This window comes from Octopus sinensis, linkage group LG2, assembly GCF_006345805.1.
Source record: "Octopus sinensis linkage group LG2, ASM634580v1, whole genome shotgun sequence".
NCBI classification, from domain to species: Eukaryota; Metazoa; Mollusca; class Cephalopoda; order Octopoda; family Octopodidae; genus Octopus; species Octopus sinensis.
Window position 1 is genome coordinate 45,376,162 of NC_042998.1, and position 18,755 is coordinate 45,394,916.

Below are 18,755 nucleotides of genomic sequence, written 5' to 3' on the forward strand. Positions count from 1 at the left end.
AGTTTTGAAAATAAAAATTAAAAGTCTCTCTTCTATTTTGGTTTTTTTGGTTGTTTTTTTTTTCTTGTGATGTATTATTAAAATTGAAAATATTCATTTATTTAAAAATCTACTGTAGCTTTTTCTTTAAAATAATGTGGTCCTTGTTACTTTCCAAGTGATGCAGGCCTGTTCTACAGTATGGCTTCTCTCCAAACATTACTGGAATAACTGCTGACATCCTTTTACTGTGGTTCAATAAGTAAAAGCAAGTGATAAATCATAAATACTCCTAAAGTGAAATATCTATTATTAGGTAGAGCCACACAAAACGAATGTCAAATCAAAGCGAATCTATATAGACGATGTAAACTACAGATAATATAAGTTAAGCTTGTACTAATAAATATCCAGTCAATGCTTGCTTTACACTTGACTTCCATAAAATATTCAATATTACACTGGTTGTCTCTGATGAATTAAAGCTGAAAATAAATTGTTTATTGAAATCTATAACCACAACTCAGTACCTCATTTGTTTAACATACTATAGATATGTACTATCTAAGGACAGATGCTTAACATATAAAGGAAAGTTGATGCAATAACTATACAAATACAAACCCATATTTAATAAGAAAATGCTTTTCTCTTGTTCCTTACAGATGAAGTTAGTCATATGCATTAAGTTCAAAAGAAGAATTCCTGTGCATTCTGTTATTAGGTTGTTATTTGGTTCCCCTTTAGCGCCACCATTTACACAATGCAATACAGCTCTTCTGTTACTCTTTTACTTGTTTCAGTCATTTGACTGCGGCCATGTTGGAGCACCGCCTTTAATCGAGCAACTCGACCCCGGGACTTATTCTTTTGTAAGCCCAGTACTTATTCTATCGGTCTCTTTTGCCGAACCGCTAAGTAACGGGGACATAAACACACCAGCATCGGTTGTCAAGCAATGCTAGGGGGATAAACACAGACACACAAACACACACACGCACATATATATATATACATATATTCGACGGGCTTCTTTCAGTTTCCGTCTACCAAATCCACTCACAAGGCTTTGGTCGGCCCGAGGCTATAGTAGAAGACACTTGCGCAAGGTGCCACGCAGTGGGACTGAACCTGGAACCATGTGGTTGGTAAACAAGCTACTTACCACACAGCCACACGACTTTTCAATATTTCTGTGTAGTTTATTATGTTGAATATGCATCTGCTGTTGTTTAGCTGCTCAATATTCTTCATATTTGTTTGGGCCATCTGTTTTAGCAGCTAAATGCTCTTTTTTTTTTTAGCTCCAGTACAGTTCCATTCAATAAGACTTAGAAGTAGGTGTTATGTTAAGAAATAACCTGTTGTCTCAGGTACAGCACTTTCCTACTATACCACACCACACCACACCCTTGTGTGCTGTGATTAGATTTTTAATCTCTTTCTGTTGACAGTGTTACATCTATCTAATGTCAACTGGAAGTCAAAACTAGCTTTCAAGATTACACTCACTCAGTGCTTAATCCTTGTCATACCAACCTCACTGAAACCACCTCAGATTCTATGACATAACCTTCCTGTTTAGAGTGATCTAAACTAAAATCTATTTATTGTTTTTTGTTTTAAATTTAAGTTTCAAATACCAGCATAATAATGATAGCTGTTTTATTAAATTCTTCACTACTTTCGAAATTAATTGAAAAATACGGTCACAAAAGGTTTAATGTTACATTTACCGTGCAAGAATTGCATTCCGTGTCAGCTGGTATAAAATCAAGAACGAGGGACTATAATTGTCATACAACTTAAGTACATGGATTATATTCAAATAATCTCATATTCAGGCAACAAGTGGTGCAAAGGCACTGATTGTTGAATCTATAATTTATTATACAGTAGCAGTAGTAGTGGTGGTGGTGGTGGTGATGGTAGAAGTAGTAGTGGTGGTGGTGGTGATAGTGGTAGTAGTAATAGTAGTAGTAGTTTCTAGCAATGGTTATAGTAATAGTAATAACAGTAGCATTGCTGGTGGTAATAGCAGTGGAAGTAGAGGAGATTTATTGTATGAAAGGGATGTCCTAAAATTCTCCAACTGACAACAGTATATTGCATTTTGGCTTATAAGGCCTGATACACGTGTAAAAAAAATAAAAGCTTCAATATAACAATAGTAGACCTGTACTGTATGAAAAAGGGGGGGAAAAAAGTGAACAGTGATTCGTTAAATATTCAAGAATGGTCTGAAGCTCAGTTATGGTAAATCATAATAACTGGTTGGACAACTATTTCAATATGAATGGCTGGTTGTAATAACAGGAATTTAAGCAGATAGGAATTGAGAATAATGAAAGGATTCACTTCCTGATAAAGTAAGGTAGGACAGGAAAGAGGGTTTGGATGCTACAGAGCGAATCATAGCGATACAATTTTACATAAGCAATATATACATACACACATACATACAATGTATGTGCGTATATATATATATATGTGTGTGTGTGTGTGTGTGTGTGTGTATGTATTATACTCACATATGTGCATGCACATGCATTTAAAAAGAAATTTTTTTATATTTAAAAAAAAATTCTTTGCTACAGCCATTCCAACAGGTTTTGCTCCTTGGTGCTGGCTGGCCTTGTGCATGAGTACCTGTTGCACAAGACCATCTAACTCCAATGAACAAAGGCCGTTGTAGAAACTGTAGAAAAGGTAGTGAGAGGGGATAATATGTTTATGGGTCAGAACCAGGAATGTGTCTGTATGTCTTGCTGCACCTGCCGTAGCATCCCAAATGTGATTTAGCTTAAAGAAATATCCCTTACAAAAGTCACACAAGAAATGTGATGCGTTCAACATCTAAGCCGCATGGTATCCAAGCTAACTTTGCCTTTAATTAATTTTACTGCAACTCTTTCAGCTATTTGCTATTGTTTAGACCAGAGCTAATCACCTGACCATGAGAACATTTCATTCAATGTGCTGTTGGCCATCAAGGATATCTAGGCTTACAACCAGCACAGATAATCTAGCAATAGCTTATTGAGGTTTTGTCTCACAGTAGATTGAAAATGACTGAATGGAAAATCAATAATTCTCCTAATGTCAAAATGCTTCCCAAATTTCTTTATCAAGTTAGCTACTTATCTGTTATGCAATGATGGTTATTCCCTCTATTGAAATGGTTACTGCTGACTTGCGTGAGGAGTTTGCTGCTATTTATCTACTTACATTGAAATGTTTACATTCTGTCATTGTCAGGATGGCTACTGTATCTTTGTCTAGATTAAAGTCGTCTTCTAAGTCAAAAGAAACCACACACGGATTTCTGATTAAACAATCTTGTTGAACTCTGGTAAATGGCCAGGATGAGATTACAATGTTGTATTATTATTATTATTATTATTATTATAAGTTTATTTTCCCCTTCATTGTCTTCTGTTTAGATGTTCTAGTCAATGTGCATATTAAGTGATGCCCGTGGTACCTAGAGAAGAATTTTCAGTTGAATTCTGTTGAATACTCTTTTCATTATATAGTACGTACACATACACACACATGTGCACATGTGTGTGTGTGTAAAAGCAAGAAATATGCAAGTGGGTGCTGAAAAGTTCCTGGCTTTGAGTAAAAGAAGATACAGGAGATCAATTAATTATGATTTTAATCAACATATTCCCCTCTCAGATTCACACACTTATTGCAGTGGTCCTTCAGTTTTTCTAAGCCCTATGAAAGAAGCTCAGAATGTTGGTCCTCCAACCAGGCCTTTCATGATACCTTTAAAGCCAGGGCGGAACTTTTCAGCACTCCCTTGTACTGTAATTTATGTTTATATTCCAAAAGAGACAATATTTGAATACCTGCTACTAAAAATTTTATGAACTGGTGATACATAAAGAGAGAATGAGTGTGCATGAGAGATACGGACAGACAGACAAACGGAAAGCTTTCTTCCATCAGCATGATTCCAGTGATTTAAAACAGAAATGAAGCATGTAATAACTGTAATGTTCATGATGATTAATCAAATTGAATTATTATTTATGGTGGACTTGCTAGTATACTTGATGGTCACATGTGTTGTTACTTGGCCTACCAGTGCGTTTTGAGATTTTTATTTCATTTTAGTTTGTTTTGTTGTTTTATTTTTTGGGTTTTTTTTATATATATTTTTAAAACTTTACTTGGAAAAACCAATATATTTTCAGAGCAAAAAGATATTCGGCAGAAAAAGAAGCATCTGCAGCTACAGTTGAAGCATGAAGAACAATTGGTTGCAGCTGCAAAGACTTGGAACAGTGAAGTTCTTCCAAACTGGGAAATTACGTAAGTTTTCAAGTTTTATTTAAATCTTCTGTACATCTACTATAAGTAGTTTTGCTATACATATATATATATATATAAGTATCTGGTAAATAGTTTTTATTAATTTCTCTTGGTTTTTGTGGGGGTTGTTTTAATTTAAAAGAGGATTAGTGGATGAAAAGTACGACAATGATCTTGGGGAAACCTTGGGCATCAAAGAAGATCAGCTAGTCGCTTTTTTCCAGAAAACTTTTGAGCCAGGCCCAATGAATAATTTCCAAAAATCTCTGGCCTGGCAGTACTACCAGGGACCTTTGCCTGTTCAGGATAAACTTTACAGGCACAGAAGTGCTGTCAGCCAAGCATGTCTGAGAGGCATGCAGGATGACAGAACATTCCTGTATGCACTCATCCAGTACCCCAGCATTGCTGACCTGTGGGTTTATGTCAAACACCTGATGTCACATGTGGGACAGATCTGGCTGTCAAATGAATTCATTGTGAAAATTGCCCCATCACTTTCCTTTAACTGGGAAGGAAAAGCTGTTTTTGTATGCCTAGTAGTAGCCAGGGCAAATGAAGTTATCTGGTAAATGAGATTGTCAATCCCTGATGAACTCTTCAAGTTACACTTGAAAAGGAAAAGGTGGATGAAAGGGGCGAGAATGGTGCAAGTGAATGAGCTTGCCTTGAGCATATGCCCATAGTTGGAAAAAAAGGAATGGAAAAAGGCACCTGCCCCAAAAGTCAGGGTACCCATGGTTTTTTATGGGATCTTTCCATGCTCAGCCCTCAAACGTCTCCTCCCTATTGAGGATTACACATTGTTGATTTCTTTCTTTTTATTTCGTTGTTTACACACAAAATCTTCACAACACACTCACACACTTACATTTCACACATTCTTTGTTTTGTCCGTGCTGTCCATAATGTTTTTCTTAATGTAAACCCTTGTGGTTAACAAAGAAATTATTATCATTAGTATTATTATTATTATTATTATTATTATTAGAAGAAGAAGATGCTTAGCAGCATTTCATCTATCTTCATATTCTGAGTTCAAATTCCACTGATGTCGACTTTGCCTTTCATCCTCTCAGGGTTGATAAATTAAGTACCAGTCAAGCACTAGGGTCACTGTGATCAATTATCCCCGTATCTACAAATTTCAGGCTTTGTGCCTATATTAGAAAAGATTATTATTAAAAGTTAAAGTAAGGCGGCATTGCCAGACTAAGTGCTTAGCAACATTTCACCCATCTTTATGTTCGAATTCAGCTGAGATCGACTTTGCTCTTCATCCTTTTGGAGTCAATGCTGCTCGGCACCAGTGACATTGCAACTCATTTCTACAGCTGAGTAAACTGGAGCAGTGTGAAATAAAGTGCTCAAGAACATGATACAACCTGATCCAGAAATCAAACTCACTACCTTGTGATTATGAGCCTGATGCTCTAAACACTGAGCCATGAGCCTTTTTCCAAAACAACATAAATGAATAAACATTACATTTGACAGAATAATTTGAATGCTAAAGGGTTAATATCTGTGGATTGCAGTATTACCAAAACTGAAACTGGTATATTTGGCCAAAAGAAATAAAAGTGGGATTTCAAGACAATTATAATCTTAAATTTTTTTTGCCTTCATCCATGTCAAGAGAGGGATCTGTTTTGATTGAACCAACTAGTGTTTTTGTTTGTAAAAGGTTGAGGATGGAATTTTCCAGATGGTGTAAGAAGCCCAAAAATATTATAACCCCTCTGAAAGTTTGTTTTGTTAGCAAACATAGACACACACACACACACACACACTCATGCATGCAATATTATCTCTGTGAAGTTTCTTTGTTCTCATTTTTTAAACTTAAATAAACTACTTGAGTAAAAGGGAAGCATATTATCTGACTAGGTTTTCCTACACACCAAGATTTTTTTAGATCATTTTCCATGCTTGTGTGTATAATGTGTGTGTGTGTGTGTGTGTATATATTAGGTCATCCCATAAATAATGTGATTTTTTTCAACTGCATGAACTAAAAGTCGGAGGGGGTGGAACAAACTACCTGCATCAACTTGCTATAAAAGCAGGTGGTAATTTTACCTCGTACTTATTCTTAGTGCAAGTTTTGAAGAGTGCAGTTCGATTTTAACAGTTATTTTTTTCAAAGTGATAAAGGAGCACATTTGGCATATTTTGCTTTATGAGTTCAATAAAAGCAACAATGCAACAGAAAGTGCGAGGAATATTAATGCAGTATATGGGGATCAGACAATAAGCATAAGCCAATGTCAATAGTGGTTCCAGAAATCCCATGCCAGAAACTACAGCCTAGAATACGAGCCTCATTCTGGAAGATCCATTGAGCTCGATGAGGATGTCCTGCAGACTCTAGTGAAACAAAATCCCATTGTAACTGTTTAGGAAATAGTAGTGAAGCTTCGATTTGGTCATTCAACCATTCATTGACACCTGCATGCCATCGGAAAAGGCAGCAAATTGGGTCACAAACTTCCAAGTCTAATTGCGCGCAAAGAGTGAATGTGTACTCTTCTTTGCTGTCACATCTCATGAATGAATCTTTTTGGACTGAATAGTGACTGGTGATGAGAAATGGGTTCTCTATAAAAATGTCAAGTGCCAGAGACAGTGGATAGGGAAAAGAAACACCAGCACCTTGTCAAGGACAAGTAAATTTTGGAAGAAGGACCTTGCAAGTCTACCAGATAGATGGTAGAGCATTGTAGAAAATGAAGATTATATTTTAAATTTAAAAAGAACTTTGTTTATCTTAATTTTGAAAAATAAAGTGTAAAGAATTGCATTATTTATGGGATGACCCAATGTATTGTTTAATAAATACAATATATGTTTTGATGTGCTACTATTAGTTTCATGTGCTGAGAGCATGCCAGACAGTGTTTGTTAACACATCTGGTGTCCTAGCACAATCATCTAGCACTGTTGATATTACCATCACAGAACAGTATATATATATATATATATATATATATATATATATATACATACATACACACACACATATATAGGTGCAGGTGTGGCTGTGTTGTTAAAAAGTTTGCTTCCCAATCATATGATTCTGGGTTCAATCCCAGTGCAGTGCATGGTACCTTAGACATGTATCTTCTACTATAGCCTTAGGCCGAGTAAAGCCTCGTGAGTGGATTTGATTGGCAGAAACTGAAAAAAGACCGTTGTGTGTGTGTGTCTTTGTGTCTGTGTTTGTACCCCACCACCGCTTGGCAACCAATGTTGGTGTGTTTACATTCTTGTAACTTAGTGTTTCAACAAAAGAGACCAATAGAATAAGCATCAGGCTTAAAGAAAATAAGTACTGGGGTTGATTACTTCCACTAAATTCCTTAATGTGGTGCCCCAGCATGGCCGCAGTCCAATGACTGAAACAAGCAAAAGTAAAAGAGCCAAAATATTTCATCAAGGTGGTGCTCCAGCATGGCCACAGTCAAATGACTGATACAAATAAAAGAATAAATAGTTGCTAAACTACTTTCCCTGTATGTGTTTACATTTAAACAAAGTGCTGTATGCAGACAGATTTTGTGTACATATGACAAGATAAAAACAACATGACCAGCAGGTGTTCATTTGCAATTAGTGGAAGCATACAGAAGGTTTGAACAGGTAAATTCTTTGGAATGTTATTCAGTTTCAAACCTTCTGTTCCAGTCCTAGGAAATAACCAGTAAATTTAATTTATACTTGGTATATTTTCTGCTAGACATTTTTTTAGGTTTTCCAGCTTCTTTTAGTTGTAACACTTTTAATAACCTTTTTGTTACCAGATTTATGTAGAAATATACTGCCTTCATTGCAATTAATTTTTAAAACAATGAAGAATTTATGAAAATCACTTCGTATTTTTTTAAGCTGGTATCTGGAGTTTTAATGGAAGTTTTCAATTCAGATCAGTTGAAAACAAAGAATTTGTACCATAGAAGGAAGAGCAGTTTCAGGTGTGTTGGTATCCAAAGAGTTAGATACCTTATACCTAGTTACCATGATACCTTCTGCTGCTTTGAAAATTTAGCAACTACTTTATTATTATTGGCTTGCTGGCAAAATCGTTACAACATCAGGCAAAATACCTAGCAGTATTTCTTCCAACCCATTACATCCTAAATTTAAACTCTGCCAGAATCAGCTTCTCTTTTCATCCTCCACGGTCATCTTTACCTTTGGATCACATTCCTCCAAGAGTTGATAAGATAAAATACCAGTCAACTATTGGGATCAATGTAATCTCCCTTCCTGTAATATTGTTGACCTTGTGCCAAAATTTGAAAAATTGTTATTGAAAGGTAGGCCAGCCGGCAGAATTTTTAGCATTCTGAAGAAAATGCTTAGCAGTATTTCTAGTCTTTATGTTCTGAGTTCAAATTCCACTGAGGTTGACTTCGCTTTTCATCGTTACAGGATCAATGAAATAAGTACCAGTTGAGCACCAGGGTCAATATAATCAATTATCCCAATCTCCCCAAAGTTTCAGGCCTTGTACCTTGTATCATCATCTTCATCATTATCATCATCATCATCTTCATCATCTTCATCATTTCGTCATCTTCTTCATCTTCATCATCTTCTTCATCTTCTTCATTTTCTTCATCTTCTTCATCCTCATCATCTTCATCATCATCTTCACCATCATCATCATCTTCATCTTCATCATCATCTTCATCCTCTTCATCATCATCTTCATCATCATCTTCATCTTCTTCATCTTCATCATCTTCTAGGTAGCAAGCTAGCAGAATCATTAGCACACTGGACAAAATGCTGCTATGCATTTCGTTCATCTTTACGGTCTGAGTTCAAATTCTGCTGAGGTCAACTTTCCCTTTCATCCTTTCAGGGGTCAATAAAATAGGTACCACTTGAGCACAGAGGTCCATATAAACGACCTATCCCTTCTCCTAAAATTGCTAGTGTTATGCCAAAATCTGAAACCATTATTATTCATTTTTTATACTCTGTCTAGTTATTGATCCAAATTGTTCAAGCCATGACTTTTTCATTTTTTTAATCAAGCATTGTGTTTCTAAAACTACATTATTCAATGCATCCTTCATTCATTCCAAGTTATATATATATATATATATATATATATAATATATATATATATAAATTATATAGAGAGATAGATAGATATTAAGATGCCAGTGAGATATGATAGAAATTAGGCTGCTATTTCTTGTAGGCTGAGTGATGACATAGAAGTCCCCCGTTGGCACTTTTCTACTCTGGTACACAATATATGATGCTAGTCCACTTTATAATTCAAGTGAAACAGCATCAGTGTAACTTAATATTCTTGTCGGTTCAGGAAGTGTTGCTAGATGATTGTCTGAAAAAGAATGTGATACCCAGCACATCTAACGCAGTATATGACAATACTGACAGCTGTACAACGCACGCAGATAGATGAGTTAGCAGGAGGTAACCATTGTTATTGTTGAGAAAGCTGTGTAAATAATGTTGATGCATTCAATTGAGTTGATGATCATAAAGCTTCTGTATAATACCGGCTGACTGGAAAAACAGATAACTATGAATGGAGAGAAAAATGGTTTATTTGCCTGATAGAAAGTAAAGAGAAAAATGTTAGGAAATGTTCGACATGGGTGCAAGTGTGGCTGTGTGGTAAGAATCCTGCTTCCCAAACTCATGGGTCCAAGTTCAGTCCCACTGTGTGACATTATAGCTTCGGGCCGACCAAAGCCTTGTGAGGGGATTTGGTAGACGGAAACTGAAAGAAGCCCATCGTATATATGTGTATATATATATGTATGTATGTGTGTGTATATGTTTGTCCCCCCTCAACATCACTTGACAACCGATGCTGGTTTATTTACATCCCCATAACTTAGCGGTTCGGCAAAAGAGACAGATAGAATAAGTACTAGGCTTACAAAGAAGACAAAAGCCAACCAAAGCATTGTGAGTGGATTTGGTTGACAGAAACTGAAAGAAGCCCCTCATGTGCATGCATATATGTGTGTGTATCAGTGTTTGTCCACCACCACCGCTTGGCAACTGGTGTTGGTGTGTTTACATCCCCCTAATCTAGCTGTTTGGTAAAAGAGACTGATACAATAAGTGCAAGGCTTAAAAGAAAAAAATTATTACTGAGGCTGATTCACTCATTTAAAAATTCTTCACGGTGGTGCCCCAGTATGGCCGCAGTCTAATGACTGAAACAAGTAAAAGAAAAGATATCATAAGACTTGGCTTAAGACAAACAAGGAAATACATTTAATGAGTGACAAAGCAGAATTAATCACAAATATATGAATTCTTTTATTCTTTATTCTTTTACTTGTTTCAGTCATTTTCACTGTGGTCATGCTGGAGCCCCACCTTTAGTCGAACAAATCGACCATAGGACTTATTTTTTGTAAGCCTAGTACTTATTCTATCAGTCTTTTGCCAAACCGCTAAGTTACGGGGATGTAAACACACCAACATCGTTTGTCAAGTGATGGCAGGGGAACAAACACAGACACGTAAACATATATATATACACACAATGAGATTCTTTCAGTTTCCATCTAGAAAATCCACTCACAAGGCTTTGGTTGACCTGAGGCTATAGCAGAAGACACTTGCCCAAAGTGCCACACAGTGAGACTGAACCTGGAACCATATGGTTGTGTAGCAAGCTTCTTACCACACAGCCACGCCTGCACCTATGGTTAGATTTCAAAAATATATTCATAGTATTTGATGAATATATAATTCATTGATGTATGGGTCAGGCATGTTTGTGTAGTTTAGAAGCTCACTTCTCAACCACTTGGTTTGAGGTTCAGTCTCACTGCATGGCACCTTAGGCAAGTGTCTTCTACCTTAGCCCAAGAGTAACCAATGCCTTCTGAATGGATTTGTTTGATGGAAATTGAAAGAAGCCCGTCAAGTGTGTGTGGGCCTCTGTGTGTGTGTGTGTGTGTATGTGTGTGTAGACACACGCATGGTTATTTGGTTAAGAAGCTTGCTTCCCAAACATATGGTTTGGGGTTCAGTCCCACTGTATGACACTTTGGACAAGTGTTGTCTATTATAGCTTGGAGCCAACCAAAGCTTTGTCTGTGGATTTGATAGACAGAAACTGAAAGAAGCCCATTGTGTGTGTGTTTGTATTCTTGTCACTCATACAAGCAGTGTTGCTTTGTTTCCAGTCTTCTATGAAAAATATATTTGATAATGAGGAAATATTACTTTGCTTGTAAACAGATGAGGGTTGGTAACAGGGTGGGTATCTAATCATAGAAAATCTCCCTTAATGAATTTTGTCTGACCCATGCAAGCATGGAAAAGTGGATGTTAAAACGATGATGGTGATGATGATATATATATATGTGTATGTGTCTGTGCATGTGTGAGTTCATATTCCCACTCACTTTCATGTGTGTTCACTGACTGTAAACAATTGTTTCTTTGTTCATGTGGAACTGTGTCATTTGCTTGCAGTCCACTGCAAAACCATGTCCAGGCTTCTTAACAACGATGTACCTTAGCATGTTGTGTGATGTTAATGTACAAAAAGGTCATTCAAACAGTTTGTTTCCAGTTCTCTCTATAACCATGTTGGGGTTGTTTGTTGTTCAATAGACTAGGAGATTATTGCCTCACTTGGAAATGAATAATGATTGATGTGAGGAAGGACATCTGACCATAGAAAACTCTGCCCTTATATGCTCCCATTTGACCAGCATGAGCATGGAAGAGTAGATGTTAAATTGATGGTGATGAGTGATTTGCTTACGAACCACATGGTTCCGGATTCAGTCCCACTGCGTGGCACCTTAGGCAAGTGTCTTCTACTATTGCCTCAGGCCGACCAAAGCCTTGTGAGTGGATTTGGTAGGCGGAAACTGAAAGAAGCCCATCGTATATATGTATATATATATGTATGTGTATAAGTATATGTTTGTGTGTCTGTGTTTGTCACCCCAACATCACTTGACAACCAATGCTGGTGTATTTACGTCCCCGTAACTTAGCGGTTCGGCATAAGAGACCGATATGATAAGTACTAGGCTTATAAAGAATAAGTCTTGGGGTTGATTTGCTCAACTAGAGGCGGTGCTCCAGCATGGCCACAGTCAAATGACTGAAACAAGTAAAAGAGTAAAGTCTTGAAGATCTCAAAACATAACCAACATTACCAAAACAATAGGAATGTTGAGAATAGCTAATATCAGAATCGAGTGAGTGTCTAATACACTGCATTCATGATTGTATTGTCTGTTCAGGTAAAATTTAAATTACTCTTCTCACTTCAACACACATCTTGGTTGTAAAAAACAAAAATACTTTCTCTTCTTTCACTGTTATGTAATTCACTCCAAGAATTTATGACCTCAAATGCAAGTATGTAAACATAAACATGAATTTAGAAGAGATTATGACATGAAAAAAAAATGCTGACAGTATTTTAGTCTGTTGACGCTAATGTATATGCAATATATTGATTTTGTTCACATTTCAAATTTTTTTATGTGTGCGTAGGCATCTACATGTATATATTTCAATTCTTATTTTAGGAAACAGACAAAAAGAGCCCGTGAATTATGGTGGAGTGGCTTACCACCATGCGTTCGAGGCAGAGTATGGAAATTAGCAATTGGTAACGAACTAAATATCACTGAGGGTGAGCATTATTCTCTGAAAGACATTAATAAACATTCAAAAATGGTAATCGTGTTTATTTTACTAACGCAGTGTCAGGTTCTGTTTTGTCTTCCTTTGACGCGGTAATCACAGAATCGATATTGGTTTCTTATGTTTGATAACAACCATATTTCAGTAAATTATACCTAACTGAAACATGTTTAAAATTTGTCTCGTCAAAACAAGTATAAATTACACAGGCAACCTTTATACCTGAATGTTTACTTTTAAACATGAAAACTCTTTCTCTTTACATCTTTTAAATCTTTATACACCATTTACAGATTGCTTCATAACCTCAGACTGAAAACAAGCCACTGGAATGTCCTGTGTATAACTTTGAAATAATAGTTATAAGGAAACTAATGATTAAATTGTCAAAAATAGTGAAGGAAAAAACTTTGTGTGTGTGTATGCAGGTGCAGGTGTTCCTGTGTGGTAAGTTTGCTTCCCAACCACATGGTTCCAGGTTCAGTCCCACTGAGTGACACCTTGGACAAGTATTTTCTTCTATATCCCCAGGCCAACTATAACGCCTTGTGAATGAATTTAGTAGATGGAAACTGAAAGAAGCCCATTGTGTATGTGTATCATTTTTATATGTATGTATGTATCTATGAGCATGTGTCTTTGTGTTTGTCCCCTACCATCGCTTGACAGCTGGTGTTGGTTTGTTTATATCCTCATAACTTAACAGTTCAGCAAATAGGGAAAGATATAATAAGTATCAGGGTTTAAAAAATACATATGGGGTCGATTTGTTCAACTAAGTCCTTCAAGGCAATGCCCCAGCATGGCCTCAGCTCAGTGACTGAAACCAGTAAGATATATATGTGTGTGTGTGTATGTATGTATATATATGAATGGTTAGTGAAAGCTGTACAAGCCATGTACAGAGACGCTGCTAGTAAGGTGAGGGTTGGCACCGAGTACAGTGAAGAATTCAGGGTAGAGGTTGGGGTCCACCAAGGTTCAGTCCTCAGTCCCCTCCTATTTATCATAGTCCTCCAGGCAATAACGGAGGAATTCAAGACAGGATGCCCCTGGGAGCTCCTCTATGCTGATGACCTTGCTCTCATTGCTGAGTCTCTATCAGAACTAGAGGAGAAGTTTCAGGTATGGAAACAAGGTTTAGAATCGAAGGGCCTTAGAATCAACCTAGCCAAAACCAAAGTCCTAATAAGTAGGAAGGTAGACCAATCACAAACGCCTTCAGGTAGATGGCCCTGCTCGATCTGTAGAAAAGGTGTAGGTAGAAACTCTATAAGATGCACCAAGTGTAAGCTATGGACACATAAGAGGTGTAGCAATGTCAAAGGAAGGCTAACTAGGAAGATGGTTTTTGTATGTGGCAGATGCTCAGGAACAATTAACACTGAAAATGCTCTGAGACCAACTTCCGTCACTTTCCAGGGAGAAAAGCTAGAAGTAGTTGATAGTTTCCGTTACCTAGGTGACCAAGTCAGTAGCGGGGGCGGGTGCGCTGAAAGTATAACTGCTAGAGTAAGAATAGCCTGGGCAAAGTTTAGAGAGCTCTTACCCCTGCTGGTGACAAAAGGCCTCTCGCTCAAAGTAAAAGGCAGACTGTATGATGCATGTGTACGTACAGCCATGCTACATGGTAGTGAAACTTGGGCTGTGACTGCTGAGGATTTGCGTAAGCTCGCAAGAAATGAAGCTAGTATGCTCCGATGGATGTGTAACGTCAGTGTTCATAATCGACAGAGTGTAAGTACCTTGAGAGAAAAGTTGAACCTAAGAAGCATCAGTTGTTGTGTGCAAGAGAGACGTATGCGCTGGTATGGTCATGTGATGAGAATGGCTGAAGATAGTTGTGTGCGAAAGTGCCACACCCTGGCAGTTGAGGGGACCTGTGGAAGAGGTAGACCCAGGAAAACCTGGGTCGAGGCGGTGAAGCACGACCTTCGAACTTTAGGTCTCACCAAGGAAATGACCAGTGACCGAGACCTTTGGAGGTATGCTGTGCGTGAGAAAACCCGGCAAGACCAGTGAGAACAGTCAAAATCAAGATCAAACCAAATTGAGGTCGATCAACATCAGGGCCCCCGTGCAGGTGACACGTAAAAGTACCATCCATTCGTAGCCGTTTGCCAGCCCTGTCTGGCCCCCGTGTCGGTGGCACGTAAAAGCACCATCCGCTCGTGTCCGTGCCAGCCCTGTCTGGCCCCCATGTCGGTGACATGTAAAAGCACCATCCGTTCGTGTCCGTTGCCAGCCTCGCCTGGGCCCCGTGCCGGTGGCATGTAAAAGCACCATCCGTTCATGCCCGTTGCCAGTCTCGCCTGGCCCCCGTGCCGGTGACATGTAAAAGCACCATCCGTTTCGTGGCCGTTTGCCAGCTCTGTCTGGCCCCCGTGTTGGTGGCACGTAAAAGCACCATCCGTTCGTGGCCGTTTGCCAGCTCTGTCTGGCACCTGTGCAGGTGGCACGTAAAAAGCACCCACTACACTCACGGAGTGGTTGGCGTTAGGAAGGGCATCCAGCCGTAGAAACGCTGCCAGATCTGACTGGGCCTGATGAAGCCTTCCAGCTTCACAGACCCCAGTTGAACCGTCCAACCCATGCTAGCATGGAGAACGGACGCTAAATGATGATGATGATGATATATATATATATATATATATATTAATCCTGCTGCTGCATAAATGCACCCATGTCAGTGGCACATAAAAAGCACCCAGCACACTCTTAAGTGGTTGGCATTAGGAAGGCCATCCAGTCATAGAAACCATGCCGTAACAAACAACTGGAATCTGGACAGCTCCCAGTTGGCCAGCTCCATGTCTAACCATCCAACCCATACCAGCATGGAAAGCAGACAGTAGATGATGATGATGATGTTGTATTAAGTTTGACTCAGCTCCATAAGACTTGAATTTTTGTGGGTGTGTAGGACAAGCCCATCTAATATCAGATGAGATGGATTCATCTCACACACCCACAAAGCTTGAAGTCATGTGATAGTTGAGTCAAACTGTCATTAAAAAATATATGTAATTCCTACCAAATGTGTGTGTGTGTGGTGTGTGTAGGCAGGCAAGCATGGCTGTGTGGTTAAAAGACGTTTGCTTCCCAACTATGTGACTTCAATCAGTCACATTGTAACTCATTGGTTAAGTGTCTTCTATAACACCAGGCCAATCAAAACCTTGTGAGTAAATTTCATAGATGGAAACTGGATGCCTGTCATGTGTATGCATGAGCATGCACCCAAATATATGTCTGTGTGTTTGCTTACATTTGCATATAAATACACACAGACATATGTTTATATGCATGTGTATGTATGTATATGTGTGTGTGTGTGTGTGTGTGTGTATCATCATTTAACGTCCGCTTTCCATGTTGGCATGGGTTGGACGGTTCAACTGGGGTCTGGGAAGCCAGAAGGCTGCACCAGGCCCAGTCTGATCTGGCAGTGTTTCTACGACTGGATGCCCTTCCTAACGCCAACCACTCCGTGAGTGTAGTGGTTGCTTTTTACGTGCCAGACGAGGCTGGCAAACGGCCACGATCGGATGGTGCTTTTTACGTGCCACCAGCACGGGGACCAGACGAAGCTGGCAACGGCCACAGTCGGATGGTGCTTTTTACATGCCACCGGCATGGAATATATATTTAAAAGAAGGAAAATGCTCGAAATTGACATAGTTTTAATATATTTTAAATTAAAGAATATTGTGGTTGTCAACCAGTTTCACTTTTGCTAATCATGACATTGAAATTATTGTGATCTTGTATTTTCTTAAGAAGTTTTGTGTTTATGTTCTTGTATGAAAATTTGTGAGCATGGGCTAAAAACTTCTGAAGAAAATACGAAATCACAATAATTTCAATATCATAATTAGTTAAAGCGAAACTGCTCAACAACCACAATATTCTTTCATTTAAAATATATTAAAACTATGTAAATTGTGAGCATTTTCTTTCTTTTATTTTATATATATATATGTATATATATATATGTATATATATATATGTATGTATATATATGTATGTATTACAACTTATCACAAGGAGATAATCAAAATTCTCTTCCTCCCTTTTCTTACTATATATATATATATAGTGAGAATTTACAAGGAAACAAAAGACAAAGTTGGGTGTGTAAACAACAAACAGATGTATTAGTTTAACGCTCGGGAAGTGAGGTCTTTCACATTTCGAGCCTATGCTCTTCGACTGAAGGGAACACAGAAATAAACAGGGAGTGAAAATAGAAAAAGATATAGTGGCTAGCGATCTATCTGATTTCCAGGTAAGGAATTTCTTATTTCACATGTCTACAGAGGTGTGAAATGAGTGGACAAGTTGTTTACAAGAGCAATTTATTAAAGGGAAGAAAAAGCATGTGATCTTTTGACTCTCATGTACTGAAAATGTTCCGTTCATTTACTGCTTTATGAAACTATAACATTAACCTTTTGGCCATGTACTAAAGGCAGAATGCAAAGAGCCAGAACAGTCACCACAGGGTATCTCATTTGATGCTCTAACAACTCTGCCAATTCTTCAACCTCAACTGATACTTTATCAACCCAGAAAGAATGATGGACAAAGTTGATCTCAGCAAAATTTCAAGTTAGAGACCCAGTCAAATACTGCAAGGTATTCTATCCAACATTCAAGTGACTCCACCCCTTTTAAGAAACATAGCCATACATAATCTTTTGTTGACATGCTGGATGTCTCTCCTCCAGCTCTTCATCCTGTAGCTCTTGGGGTATATCAAACATCTTCAGAAGAACTGTGTGCTTTTTGAGGAGTTCACTGAAGACCTTTGGTTGATTTTGCTGTTGTTTAATTTACTCTCTAACATTCAAAGGTTTTTCTGAACTGATCTTAAGCCTCTTTCCTTTTCCACGTCTTCTGAAATAGAGTCTGTCAGTATCATTATCCCTCTGGAATGTTGATGTCAAGATTTTTCAGGTTTAAATATCAATAGGGCAGATTTCTTTGGTCAAATCAAAATCTGATTTGAGTCCAGTCACTGTTTGCTCATAGCACTTTTATATATGTCCATCAATACCTAGGGGTTTTGAATACCTTGTGTAGAACTGGAGAGATAAAGAGATGCTGTTAATGTTAAGGATTTGGATTCAGGAAGCAATGTTCCTTCATTCAAGCTGACGAATATGAGTACTCCGTGTTCCATTCCTGTATATTAGCTACATAGTTGTGTGAAGGAAATCGCAGACATTACAGCCGTTTGGGGAAATATATATATATATATATATATATTAATTTTCTCACAGCTGACCTTCAAATGTAGACAGAAAAAACTATTGTGAGCTCTTTCACTTCCCTTCTTTTGTTATAAAAGTGAAAGAAAAGATATGACATTATAGTCTTTGGAAATCTATATCTTAATTTTCTCATAGCTTTAATGTATAACCAGAACAGCTCACATCAGCTATTCCTCTTTCTATTTTTGTTATATAAATCTCGCTGAAGAAAGAGGATAGCCAACATCAAAGACATTTTTTTCCACAAATCTATTTATGTCTTAATTTTCTTACATCTGACCTTGATATATAGCCAGAACAGCTCCCACGAGCCATTTCACTTACCTTTTCTTTTGTTGATGCCAGAGAAATTCATATATATATTTTCCAGCTCTTTTTTAATATTTTATATTTTATTTCATTACAGAACTCTTCGAAATTTGTCTAAATCGTGCCAAAGACCGAATCAAAATGTTGAGTGAGGAATCAAATGGCTCATCAGAAAGTAAGTCTTCT

The 18,755-nt window shown here is 37.8% G+C and overlaps 1 protein-coding gene across 1 annotated transcript in view; it reads left to right on the forward strand.

The window, feature by feature from the left end:
* The window catches only part of LOC115208772 (TBC1 domain family member 14), a 164,295-nt gene that overhangs the window by 129,297 nt on the left and 16,243 nt on the right, over window positions 1–18,755 (forward strand). Inside the window, exons 4-6 of the mRNA XM_029777094.2 lie at window positions 4,188–4,305; window positions 12,867–12,973; window positions 18,667–18,744. Coding sequence (XP_029632954.1) covers window positions 4,188–4,305; window positions 12,867–12,973; window positions 18,667–18,744 — 303 coding nt within the window. The remainder of the gene's footprint in view (window positions 1–4,187; window positions 4,306–12,866; window positions 12,974–18,666; window positions 18,745–18,755) is intronic.